We start from the raw sequence: 14,336 nt of genomic DNA, 5'->3' as shown, positions 1-14,336 counted from the left end.
TGGCTCCTGCTTACATTTAGCCCCAACCAGAATGTGCCACAGGAGAAACTTGAGTTCTGTGACCTCTTCTGCTCCTTTTGCTTTGGCTGAGAGCTCTACTGGGAGAATGGGTGATCTTAGGTTCTGTCTAAATCAACTTGTACTTACTATTATTTTGATAATGGTTTTGTTTCTTTTTTTGCTTTCTAATCTTATTTAATTAATCTTAATTTAATATTAGTTAATCGTAATGCTGTAGGAGTGCCCATATAAACATTAAAAAGTTTGTTATGACTTTGACAATAAACAAACTTTTCTGTGTTTCTCCTCTCCCTATAGATAATGAAGACATTAATAGTTGCGGTGCTGCTGGCTGGTGTAGTTCCACTTCTGCTTGGACTTCTCTTTGAGTTAGTTATTGTCGCTCCTTTAAGAGTTCCCCTGGATCAGACACCACTCTTCTATCCATGGCAGGTCAGCTATCTATTTCTTGCTTTGATTGTGTTGTTGTTATAATTGACCTCCTAAATCTGGGAGCAGTAATCATCTTTTGTAGTGCAAGGTAATCAATATCGCCTTAATTTATGTGAGTGCAATTTTTACCAAAAGCAACTCTAGTAATACAAGGTTTTATTTATTGTATTCATACTTACTAGTTCATCCACCTCTTCTTTTTGCAAAAAAATAATAATAAAATAACAGAAGTTGATTTCTGGAAAACAATGGACAAAACCATTGAATTATGGTGGTGTACGTTGAGTGTAGTTCGTTTTTGTTGTTGTAGAATTTGAATTCCTGTTTTGACCAAAGTTAACCTTGTAAGCGGCACAGCCTGCCTCCCCAACACAGCCATTTTTGTGTTTTTGGAGAATGGAGGGGTCAGCAGAGGCATATCCAGCTATTTTCTTGTAACTAGACAAGGATATCATATGCAGAGGCTTTTTAAATTTCTCCAGATGCTCCTCACTGCACATTGTATTACTTTAATTTCAACAAGGCTCAGTACCTCTTGATTCCCTCAAGCAATACAGAACTGGCTTTGTGGTGCGTGCATGTGGAGTTACACTGCTTACAAAGCTGGGTTTGGCCTGTGACTAGCCCTGAGAGACATAGCTGTGGAGTCATAATTATGTGATGTACATATGTCTCCTGATAAAGGATTCCAGCTGTTACGTTACAATAGGAAAAAATGACCTTAAAAATAAAAGTCCAACAAGCATGACAATCATATACAATAAAAGTAAGATTTGTAAATGTGGTTGCTGCTTTAGAAGAATCACTGGCAGCCTGACTTACCCCACAGGAGGGTTGTTATGACAAAGTGGTTAAAAAGTGGTCCTTAAAAAAGAAAAACATAAATGTAACATTTTTGAGTAAGCTTTACACTGAAATAACCAAACCTTGTTTTACTTAAGAATAAGCTGAAGTACCTAATTGTTAATTTTTTTGGAAATGCGCTCTCTCTCTCTCTCTCTCTCTCTCTCTCTCTCTATATATATATATATATATATATATCTCCATAACTTTAATTCGTGGAATCAGAAGACTATCTTGCCACATCTCCCAGACACTTCTTTCTTTTCTTGTTGTGTTTTGAAACAAAGGTCTTTCCAATGGCCCATAGGAAAGAGTCATCCATAGATTTTGTCCAGTATGAATTTGTTTTATCAGTAAATTAAAAATTTGCTCCAGTTTGAGGTATTTCCATGTTCTGCTATAGCATGTAATTAAAGTCAGGTGAATATTTTTTGATATTAAACCACCTCCGTTTTTCTCCCTGTGTTATACACTTTAATGTTCTGTATAAATGATAGCTGTTCTTTGTTTTGAATTAGGACTGGGCTCTTGGTGTTCTACATGCCAAAATAATTGCTGCCATAACTCTGATGGGTCCTCAGTGGTGGCTGAAAACAGTTATTGAGCAGGTTAGAAATTGTTACTTTGCTTTTTTTGTGGAGGAGATAGACAAAACATACCAACCTGTTTATGCTGCTGGAACAGCTTCTTAAAATACCTGTAAAAGTTTGTATCTTTTGTCTCTCTAGTTTGAGTTTGGATGATACAGATTTAAATCATGATTGAAATCCTTGGTTTCTAATCTGAACTGTTAAGAAAGTGTAAGATCACCAAATAAAAGGAAAATGCTTATCTTAAAAACACAAAGACAAAATCCAGTGTACATAAAGTGTAGGTCAACTTCATATATAATTTGAAGTCTGGTTTTGAAGCCAGAATTACAAGTTTTAATATGATCTGTGGATAAGTAGAAGTTTTGTTCCATGAGGAAAGAAAAGAGCCAGCACTGCCTCAGGACCATTCATCTTTCACCATTGCTACCAGCACCACCATTTTCTCATTCAGGCATTCAAAAAATAAAGTTACAATAAATAGCTACAGAATTGCATCTTATATTATGAAAAGGTGGTGATGTACGCACAGACATATTCATGCCATTGACATTTTAGGTATAGGTGGTGATCATTGGTGGAAATCATGGATGCAGAGGAAAGATGAAATGCCAAGTGTGAGTGACTGACCAATTGTCATGGGACATAAGGCTGCAATTCTGTAGCTATTTATCTGGGAGCAAATCCCATTGAACTCTGTGATTGGCTTCCGAGTAGACCTACAGCAGTGTTTCTCAACCTGGGGGTTGGGACCCCTGTGGGGGTCGCGAGGAGGTGTCAGAGGGGTCGCCAAAGACCATCAGAAAACATAGTATTTTCTGTTGGTCATGGGGATTCTGTGTGGAAAGTTTGGTCCAATTCTATCGGTGGGGTTCAGAATGTTATTTCATTGTGGGTGAACTATAAATCCTAACAATTACAACTCCCAAATGGCAAGGTCTATTTTCTCCAACCTCTACCAGTGTTTACATTTGGGCATATTGAGTATTTGTGCCAAGTTTGATCCAGATCCATAATTGCTTGAGTCCACAGTGTTCTCTGGATGTAGGTGTATTACAACTCCAAAAAACTCAAGGTCAATGTCCGCCAGACCTTCCCAGTATTTTCTCTTGGTCATGGGAATTCTGTGTGCCAAGTTTGATTCAGTTCCATCATTTGTGAAGTTCAGAAGGCTCTTTTATTTTAGGTGAACTATAAATCCCAGCAACTCCGGCATTACCAAATGACAAAATCAATCACCCCCAACCTCACCAGTATTCAAATTTGGGCATATCAGGTATTTGTGCCAAATTTGGTCCAGTGACTGAAAATACATCCTGCATCTCAGATATTTACATTACGATCCATAACAGTAGCAAAATTACAGTTATGAAGTGGCAATGAAAATAACGTTATGATTGGGGGATCACCACAACATGAGGACCCCAACATGAGGGGTCGTGGCATTAGGAAGGTTGAAAACCACTGACCTACAGAAATCCAATCTACTCCTTTCTTTGTTATTGTTATTTTTATGTATCTTCAAGTATCTCTGACATAGGGTGACTCTGTTACAGGATTGTCTTGCCAAATTTGATCAGAAGAGCGGTGTCTGCCATCCTCTGAGGAAAAGGGTCTTTCTTGTCCTCAAAGTCTCTTATGGGTTTCATGGCTGAGCAGGGATTTGAACCCTAGCTTCCAGAATCAGTCCAAAGCTCAAGCTGCTACACTACACTGGCTCTCACATATATCCTAAAGATATCACATAATATTTTGAAAATTCCAAAGTATCACTCCAAATTTATAACCCTCTTTTATCTCAGACAGCTGTGGTCCATAATTATATATTTTGATGTAGAAATACCACTGTCCTTTAAAAAAAAACCCGATCCTGCTAATTGTTTCTCCCATTTTTGAATGATACATAAATTAACAAACAGAAGAAAGACAACATTTTGGAAGACTAGCCATTCACACACTCTCTGTATTTACATATATAAAAAGCATATGTGAAGAGAGAGATTCTAATACTGTGGCCTAGTGACTCATCATTCAGGTGACTAACAGCAGTTACTGTAATAATAAAATACAATAAAATTCCACAGTAGCAACAAAAATGTAATGACTAGTGCAGCCTTATGAAAACAGGGCAGATTAAAATAGTTCTATTATCTTGTCTTTTAAAATCTAGAGTTTATTGATAAATAATTAAATTATATTCTGCTATTAGGTGTGTCTTGTATGGTTAGTAGTCTGTCTACAGATGGAGCAGATCTCTATTCCCTTTCTTACTTGAGTCTTGATTACCTTATCCTTGTTTATTTCTGTATTGAAAAACCATTCAGAACATTTATTGTTTCACTCAGTAAAATATATTAGCAGCAACACTTAAAATTAACAAGGGTTAAGGGCCCTTTTATTATTCCTTTATAGGCATGAAATTGTACTAGGTCTGTATTAAAATGTTTAACATCATATGCTCAATAGTCTCTCTTTTCATCTTGACTTTTATCTCTTAGGTTTATGCAAATGGAATACGAAATATTGACTTACACTTTATAATACGGAAGCTTGCAGCGCCTGTTATCTCAGTTTTGTTGCTTTCCCTGTGCGTACCTTACATCATCGCTTCTGGTGTTGTACCTTTACTAGGTAAGCACAAATTGCAATTTCATCATTTAGACCCTGGGGTTGATTAAGATGAAACAGGAGAAATACAGGATCATCAATCTTCCTTTGAATGCCAAATGCTCAGTTGGCACAATTCAAATGAGTGCTCTGTCGAGCACATCTTCAAGCTTCTTCATAAGTGTAGGCTCCACATTATATATCATCTTTTATTTCTTGCCCAAAGGTTCAAGAACAATTTCATTTGCTAGGTTAGTGAAACATTATGTTATAAATTGGAAAGTCAATTTAGTCTGTGGTCCATAAACAATGAAGTCCTTTTGTTTTCTGCTGTAGGTGGTACTTAAAATCCTTCTATTCTGTTCAAATTATATATAAGTGTCCCTTAAAAATATGTTGAGGAATATTTGTTGAATATGAGGACCATAGATCAGAGTGCGAAAGTGCCAACTTGATAGGAACGCAATTGATGCTTCAGTTGAACCATTTTCCTTGAAAATATGCTGGTGCAGGCATTAAGTGTTACAAGCACTTAAATAAACCATTTGATAGTTCAGTTGCTTGACTGTAGTTTATTAAGAAAGAAAAGGAGGACATGATCACAATTATTTTTTATTTACTGCCTTAAATGTCTGAAATAGAAATGCCTAAATTAATCTCTCTCTCCAAAAATATATTTGCAGGTGTCACTCCTGAAATGCAAAATCTAGTACAGCGTCGGATTTATCCTTTTCTACTCATGGTGGTGGTTTTGATGGGGATCTTATCCTTCCAGGTCCGTCAGTTCAAGCGCCTTTATGAACACATTAAAAATGACAAGTGAGTACTTACTCTAAGCAAGATTCGTTAGTCCAGTAATATTAATAATAGGCTCCTAAAAGTTTAGGTAACTTAGGTCCTATTAGAAAAATCAGGAATCTCCACATTGGCATTCACACTATTTGGAATAATTATAAGCTTTTGGAAAGGCATGGCCTTGTTAGAGATCATAACCTTTTTGCAAAGTATGATCTTCCGGAGAAGAGTTAAAATCCCTTTAGTGGTAAAGATCCACTAGTATTCATGCAAAGCAATTTAGATTTCTCAGCTGTTAGATTGATATACCTAGTTATCTCTCTGGACGGTTAGGAACACAGATATTCCAATGCATAATATATATAGCAGAACTTTGGAAGTGTTATTTAGTTGGCCAGAAATATCAACTACTCTCCCACAAAATATAAATCATGCTCTCAAGAGACCCAAAAATAAATAGTCGTAGTTAAAAGTTAACATAGTTGATTTACTTACAAACTTCATGTATTTAATGTATGTACATTGCTTATTGGTTTCATGTTAACTGACTAATACATCAACTTGTTTACTATACCGTACTTACTATACTTCTGATGCAAACAGACTTATACTGACATCTCACTACAGCATACTGACTATACTCCTGCTCTAAATGACATCAACAGACTCACCTGACTTCTAACTTCCAAGTGACACAAGCCTCAACTGACTTCTAACTGGCTTAACTGATTCCAACTGACTTCTGATTCAAACACATTCTAAAATGGAGTTTCACTCTGAATATTCTAAGATCAAGGTCACATGGTCTGTAGTTCCTCCCGCAACCTCTAACAATATAGAGTTCAGGAACCTCTAATAACATAGAGTTAAGGGAAAAAACTGCATACCAATAAATACATATAATATAGTAAGCCATCTTAATTCTGTCTATAACAAATAATTACTATAGGTTTGTAGAAGTTTGCTATTTCCAACAGGTCCTGGGAAGAGATGAACACAATGCAGAGCTCTTGGAAGTGTTTTTAATTCTATAGTATGTTTCCAAAGTATTTAATTAATTTATTTATTTATGACATTTATATGCCGTCCTTCTCACCCCGAAGGGGATTCAGAGCGGCTTACAAGTAATATACAGGGTGAGGCAGCATAACTTCCTTTTTTCAAAACTTCATAAAACCCATTGTATGAATCAGAATTTTTTCATTTTTTTTTAATAATGTAGGCACATACCTAAAGTTTTGTTTTATGTAGTTTTGAAATTCGGTAGGTGATGTCCCCCATTCTCCATACACTGAGTAAACCGATGTCTGGCTCTTGCCAGCATAGCAGGCATTATGTGGGCAATTTCTTCCTGGATGCTGGTCTTCAAATCTTGTAGGGTCCTTGGACAGTTCACATAAACACGGGATTTCAGAAAACCCCATAGAAAAATATCACAAGGGGCCAAATCTGGGGAGCAGGCCGGCCACTCCCAATCTGCTCGAAAAGTAGGCCTCAACGGGAAAAGCATGCTCCTCACTGTTCCAGCGCATGATGGCGACTGAACTGTGTCAGGACAAAACTTTATACTCCCGCCTCTCGAACGAGACCACTAGTGCTCCGCTACATCTTCAACTGACTGAATGGCGCGCATTTTAAAAAAAGAAGTTATGTTGCCTCACCCTGTACAATACAATAAATACAAAATCTTCCTGGACCCCTCTCTTTACTCTGGTCCCAGAGCAGCACTTGGTGTTGGGGGAGGGGTTCCCAACTGATGACACTGAAGACAAGATGGCACTGTTTTCTTGGCCCCTCTTTACTCTGGCCCTAGAACAGCACTTGATGTTGGGCGAGGGGCTCTACTTTGATCTAATGCCATAGTGATAGAACAGTGGTTTAGCTTGGTAGTAATTTGACTACATAGGGTTTATAAAGTGTATTTTCCTGCTGCTACTTAAATAGTGAAGGCTTTTCTTCAAAACATCTGTAAAATCAGACCTTTTATACAAAGCATGCAGTATTGTATTAGATTGTATATCTGGGTTCTCTACATTTGGAATGGATAAATAAAGCATTACTACTGACCAGTCATTGACTGTTCTTTACATGAAGGAACTTTTGTATTTTCACTGAATAGACATTGTTTTGATCTGAACCTTGGAAAATAAGTGTAACACTGAGGGAGATACTAACCAGTAAAGTATTTGAAAACCCATAGAGGAAGTTTCCTCTTTCACTACAAAAGGATGACAAGTAATATAACAAAAGAAATGACAAACTGAAATTGCTTTTAAATCCTAGATACCTTGTTGGACAGCGACTGGTGAATTATGAACGAAAAGCTGGGAAACAAGCAACATCGCCACCGCCCCCCCAGTCTTCACAAGAATAGAAATGGTCACATGGAATTACTTGATCTTCCCTGCCTTTGTGTCCTTTTTCAAAGACTTGTCTTCATTCTTTGGGTGTCTTTCCCAACAGTCCTCTCAGCTGGGTTTTTATCTTTTAATTTTTGCTTCTTTTCTCATGGTATTCAGATAGCAGTTAAGGCTGTGCCCTTTTTATCTGCATTTTCTGATGTTATCAGTGCTGAGATCTGTAAATGTGTAAATAGCAATACCCGATACCCTAAAAACTTGGATTAAAAATGAATGTTCATTGTACATCTTTAAAAGAATATTAATTTATTAAATCTAGTTGTCACTTTATTTTGGACTGTTGTTCCTTTGACGTATGTGCCACAAAGCAATACTGCAAGAGATGAGATATGTATTTTTTAAACTGAACCTCTTTTTTTTAATGATGGCCTTGGCCATTTCCAAAACATCATGTTTGGAAAGCTAAGGGCTCATTGCAGAAATGAAATGAAATTACCCTTACAGTCAGCAGTAAAATGGCTGTGGCGAAAACACATGAGCTTCATTTGATCTTTTTTTAGCATTTTATATAACATCAAAGCTGTTGTACATTTTTGTTTAATTATTTTCCCCATGTGTCTGAATTTGTAATATTGTATGGTAACTGCTAGATCAAGACAATTTTTCTCCTTGAAACAATTTTGGCATTGCTTGTTTGGCTGTGAGGCATTAATTCCTTGGCACTGGAAGACAGAATTTTAATGAATTTCTAAGCACTTAAATCAAAGTTCATTAGAGCTAAGTGGCAGGAATACTTAAATCAGCTAATTGAGAGATATTGTGGAAGAATGTATTTCTAGCACATGAGCCAATATTTCCTCTTTTTTTTACATCTTTGAAACTGTACAGTTTAAGTGCTAACAGGAATTTATTTACTCTAGAGAACAATAAAGGTTATCTGACATGTTTATCAAGAGCGCAAAGAACTTAAGAAATGAACAGAACATGCTGTGAAAGACCCCTTTTCTTCCGAATGGCCTGAAACATTTTCACGACCAAAGTTGCAAATTGTACTATGGGCTCTAAAGGACCTCACATTAAAAATGAACTCTTCTAAGTCTAGAAATGGTTGGTGTTAATTCTGCATGGCAGTAATGCTAGGCATTTTGATGAGTTAGTAGATTATAGGGAAAGAACCTACATCACATTAATTAAGAGCAGGAAAACGTTTGGGTTTTTTTATAAAAAAAAAAAAACCCAAAACAACAGTCTTTGCAATGATAACTCCAGAGAAGAAACTCAAATTCACCAGTGTTTGATATTTTTCTATGTATTTCCTGCCCATCGTAATATATTTTATATCTCAATTTTGAGACACACAAAGAGGGCTATGCTAAAGCTTTAAGTCCAAGTCATGTGTGTAGTTAAGATAGTCACTATCCTGTTTGAAAAGTTGTGGACTATTTTAGATGAGTTGTACAAGGAGATATTAATGGAATGCAGTTGTGTGGCCACCAAGAACTGTGTCCTTGAAATGTGTAGCTAATTAGATGTGTTGCTTAGAATACCAGGGAAATTAATCTATTTGTATATTTGCAGAGGAATTTGGAGTCTAGATTTTGGACAATCTGCGCTTGTGCCCAGTGCAAATATGTAATAGAAAAGGGATTGGGGTGTTCAACAAGAAGCCCGTTATTGGTGTTTTTCAGCATTACCTCATTTCACCGTTGGGAGCTTATACATTTCTTTTTCAATTTTAAAAATAATAGTTATGAGAAGTTGGCCAAAGTACTTGCTTCTGATTCATTGTATGCAAATCTTAATTTTGAGTCTTTTGTGCCTGATTATTTGAAACATACAAATATTACACATTTCAGTCTATACAGAGATATACTTTCCTATGTTTTACCCCAAATACTCCATTTCCTGGTAACAAATTTGTTCAGTCAATTGCACAAAAACCTGTCTTTGTCTAAAACAAAAATTCAAGCAGTCTTACCACTGGGATATTGTGAAAAAGGCTACAGTTCCTCCTGTAGCAATTTGCAGTATATTGTAATTTTGTGCTTTTATCCCAGACAACCTGGTCGTCAACCATTATTAAAGTTTGTTAAGAAAAAAGCCTTGGCACTTGATTTTTTTTATTGTTGCTGTTTTAATATGACCAGGATGAAGAATGTTTAATGTTGAGATATAGTTCCCTCTAGATTAAAAAAAAGTATTATTACCCTTTTATCTACATGTTCTTCGTTTAGGAAAGACCTGTCAAAATTTGCCAAGAAAAAAATCTGAATGGATGCTTCATTATCAGATCCTTCATCTCACTGCTAGTTTCATGTTTTCAGAACTTTTATTTGCCGCATTAAAGACTAAACATATTATTTATTGTAAGTGACAAGGTCCCCTGAGATTCTCAGAATACTTAATTCAATTCAAATTACTGAATTTTCGGGTTTGCAATGAAATCACAGAATGCATATGATTCTGCCAATGGAAAATCGTGGTTTTGCATATCCGCGCAAAGTTTGGAAATGTCTCTCCTATGTATATCAGGGTAGTGTTATGTGCAGGGAGGGAAATGTTATGCTTTGTATCACATTCTTCAGTAACTTTACCCAAATTTTAATATATTGCAGTGACATTTTTTGAGTTTTTTTTAAAAAATTCTGCTTCTGATTAAAGTATCTGTGCCATGGCTCCCCTTGTCCAAAAGTGCTGTATATAGTATATAGTCTCCTCTTTAATAGGCTTCCCATCACAATACAATGTTCAGTACCAATAAAATTTAATTTACATGCTTTCTTATTTTTGCCTGTTTTTCAAGATTGCCACTTTCATTTGTAGCTCCTAATTTGCAGGGAAATTATTTTTGTAACGCAGAACCAAATAACCAAATGTTTTACTATTAAAACTGTAACACTATAATGCTCCATGCCAACTTGTTTCTTGAACCACTAACAACCAACTCAGTTTTTTTAAGTACAGGGAATAGTTGAAATCTTAAATAAAAGGACGTCTTGATTGTGGTTGTCCGGATAGCTTTGACATCAATAATTGATATACAAGCAGGCATTTTTTTTTTAAAAGTGCTTTCAATAATGGGTGAGGATGTGAGAATACCATGTACTCTCAATATCTGCTGGGATTTGGTTCCAAGATCCCGTCTTGGATATCAAAAATTTTGTTTTTTCCAAGTACCAATAAATACAGTGGCAGAATAAAAGAGCATCCCTTATGCGGTATAACAAAACCCCAGTTTGCTTTTGGATTGTTTGGGAATATTTTCAAGCCATGCTTGGTTGAATCAGTGGACGCAGACTCTGTGAATAAGGAGAGCTGGCTTTATAATAGTGTTGGAGAGGCCATAGCCCACCTACTCTCTTCCTTCTCCAGCTCTGAGAAGGCTTACCCCACAATGTCTCCATGGCAATGCTCTTTAGCTCATTCTTTTCTTCCTCCTTTTCCCTCATATACCTCCCTCTCTTCTTTCTTCCCTTTCTTTGCCTCCAAGATCCAATCTAATCCAATAAGCCTTTATTGGTATATATATAGCAAAAGTATAAAATACAGTATCAACCATAGAAAAGGGAACTTCACATTTGCTACACATTCATTTTACAGACTTCGTTCAGGAATCTTGCCACTGAAAGGCAGCAGTTAAAATCTTGACAATTTAAAAGCATAATTACTTTGGGTCACACTGGTTTTTCAAGGAATCTATAACGTGTGTTGGTAAGCTAGATCTTGGTTCCTGGTAAAGTGGGCAGTACAGAAGAATATCCGGGATAGAATCCAGCTGTCTTGTGCTACAGGGACAAAGCCTCTTATTGCTTGGTAGACCGTTGAGTCTTCCTCTATGGAGCGGAGATGGCATAATATTAAATCTAGCCAGCATGTACGCTCTCCTGTAAGAGGGGTTAGTGAGTGCTGCAATGTAAAAGGCTGGGTTTCCCTGTATGAATGGGATTGCCATGTTGACAGTATTTCCTGCCCAGTTTACTGTATTGTTGCACTTTCCTGCGCTCCTGTAAAAATGTATTGCACTCATTGAATCTGTACCTCAGCTATGTTTCTTACAGCTATATTTTTATATTGCTTTCAGTTGTGTTATTATTTGTTTTCTCTGATTTTTTAATTGGTTAAAGTGTGTTTTAATTGTAATATTGGGCGTGTCCCTTATAAGCAGCCCTGAGTCCCCTAGGGGAGATGGTTGGCGGGGTATAAAAATAAAATTATTATTATTATACTGGTGAAATGTCAGGAGAAAATGCCTCTAGAACATGGCCATATAGCCCGAAAAAACCTACAACAACCTATTATTATTATTATTATTATTAATAGGTGAACAGGATTTATTGGCCAAGCACAATTGGTCATAATTCCTTTCTAGCAGCCTCTAGAGATCTCAGTGAAAGATAGCAAATTCAAGAAGTCGCTATCATAGCCCAATTACCCAATCTTTGCCTTATACGTCTTCCCCCTCCTCTTCTTCCTCTTCTTCTCCCTCCCCTCATAACTTTTCATTTCTCTCCCTTCCCTTCCTTTCTTTTCCATCTCCCCTTTTAATTTCTCCCCCTCCTCCTTTCCTTCCTGTCCCTACTTTTTCTTTCCTCCCTCCCTCCTTCCATACCCACTTCACTCAGTTTCACTTCCTTTCCCATGCACAGCTCAGAGGGCCACTTCACCTAGCCACAGCCAATCCGTTATGCTCCTTTTCTTTCCCTCTGGGCCCAAAGGGATGGTACGTTTAGTTCAAATCCTTCACTTATTTTAAACTAGCTGTATCCGAAATGTGTTGCTGTGGCCAACCTGCCTCTATCTCTCCTCCTTTCTTCTTTTTATTTCCCTTCTTCTTTCTTCCTTCTCTACCTGTTTCTTTCCTTGCTTCCTTTGCTCATCGGTTCCATCCTTCCTTGTCTCTTTCTTTGCTTCCTTCCCCTTCCTTTCGTTCCTTCTTCCTTTTCACTTTTTTATTTCCTTCTCTACATTTCTTTCATTCTCTCCTTCCCTCCTTCTTTCCCCCTTCCTTCCCCCTTTCTTTGTATATGTGTTTTGTGTGTGCATATATGTTTGTATATATTTCTGTATATATTTGTGTATATATGTGGTTTTGTGCATGAGTTGTAATGTAATTTTTTGTTTTTTGGCTTTTTAAGTCTCTTCCACTGTCCCTCCCCCCCCCCCCCCCCCAGTGTTTTATGGTTGATGGTCACTTCTTGGCCTTATAGGTGTAATGTGTCCAAATTTGGCAGCAATTCGTTCAGTGGTTTTTGAGTTCTGTTGATCCCACAAACGAACATTACACTTTTATTTATATAGACTAGCTGTCCCCTGCCACGCGTTGCTATGGCCCAGTCAGGTGATCTGGAAAATAAAGTAATGAGAAAGTGTTGGTTTTTAATATATGTAATTCCTTTATGCTTGTGAGTAAACAGTATTTCTTGTTGCTTCTTTGTCAGTGTTGATGTGGAGAGTGTCTGGTTTGCCTACTCTGGAATATGCAACATATCATAGTCCTTCTTTAAGGGTCTCTTTCAAATCTATGATACTATATCTGTGTGTGAGAGAGAGAATCATATTTATCTATCTATATTTATGACTGGATGGCTCTTTGTCAGGAGGGCTCTGATTAATTTTTTTTTGCCCTGGTGAACAGAGTTGGACAGGATGACCTTAAGTATTTTCTGTTGGTCATGGGAGTTCTGTGTGGGAAGTCTGCCCCATTTCTGTCGTTTGTGGGTTTCAGAATGCTCTTTAATTGTAGTGAACTATAAATCCCAGTAACTACAAATCCCAAATGTCAAGGTCTATTTCCTCCAAACTCCATCTGTGTTCATATTTGGGCATATGGAATATTTGTGCCAAGTTTGGTCCAGAACCATCATTGTTTGAGTCCACAGTGCTCTCTGGAGGTGAACTACAACTCCCAAACTCAAGGTCAATGCCCACCAAACCCTTCCAGTGTGTTCTGTTGGTCATGGAAGTCCTGTATACCATGTTTGGTTCAATTCCATCATTGGTGGAGTTCAGAATGTTCTTTGATTGTAGATGAACTATAAATCCCAGCAACTACAACTTCCAAATGTCAAGGTCTATTTCCCGTAAACTCCATCTGTGTTCATATTTGGGCATATGGAATATTTGTGCCAAGTTTGGTCCAGATCCATCATTGTTTGAATCCACAGTGTTGTCTGGATGTAGGCGAACTACAACTCCCAAACTCAAGGTCCATGTCCACCAAACCCTTCCAGTTTTTTCTGTTGGTCATGGGAGCCCTGTGTGCTAAGTTTGGCCCAATTCCATCATTGGTGAAGTTCAGAATGCTCTTTGATTGTAGGTGAACTATAAATCCCAGCAACTACAACTCCCAAATGACAAAATCATAATTTTTTGAGTAATAGTCACTCCTTGTGTTGTGAGAAGATTTGTTGCCAAATTTGGTGTGATTTCGTTCATTGGTTCTTTTGTTTTAAGACACTCATTATGCACAGTGCATTTATATATAGATACAGATTACATAACGAAGGATATGTGTGCTAGATTTGGTCCAGATCCATTAAGCCATGAAGGAGGCTTTGTGATACAAAGCAACTCAACAAAATACATACTTGGAAATGTATGTCTTCATGGGAAAGAGCTTTCCCTTTAAGAAGATGGCGCTGGTGGAACCACAGCCACTTCCTGTCCTCAGAGGCACTTCCGGAATGGA

General features: G+C 37.2%; 1 protein-coding gene across 1 annotated transcript in view; it reads left to right on the top strand.

Moving 5' to 3' along the window:
- The window catches only part of MARCHF6 (membrane associated ring-CH-type finger 6), a 47,434-nt gene extending 37,002 nt beyond the window's left edge, over positions 1-10,432 (top strand). Inside the window, exons 22-26 of the mRNA XM_060774651.2 lie at positions 319-453; positions 1,815-1,904; positions 4,385-4,517; positions 5,177-5,312; positions 7,572-10,432. Coding sequence (XP_060630634.1) covers positions 319-453; positions 1,815-1,904; positions 4,385-4,517; positions 5,177-5,312; positions 7,572-7,662 — 585 coding nt within the window. The 3' untranslated portion in view covers positions 7,663-10,432. The remainder of the gene's footprint in view (positions 1-318; positions 454-1,814; positions 1,905-4,384; positions 4,518-5,176; positions 5,313-7,571) is intronic.
- The last annotated feature ends 3,904 nt before the right edge of the window (positions 10,433-14,336 follow it).

The sequence above is a fragment of the Anolis sagrei genome, chromosome 4 (genome assembly GCF_037176765.1).
Source record: "Anolis sagrei isolate rAnoSag1 chromosome 4, rAnoSag1.mat, whole genome shotgun sequence".
NCBI classification, from domain to species: domain Eukaryota; kingdom Metazoa; phylum Chordata; class Lepidosauria; order Squamata; family Dactyloidae; genus Anolis; species Anolis sagrei.
Note: the sequence above shows the minus strand (reverse complement) of the source record. Positions and strands in the feature narration are given on the sequence as shown.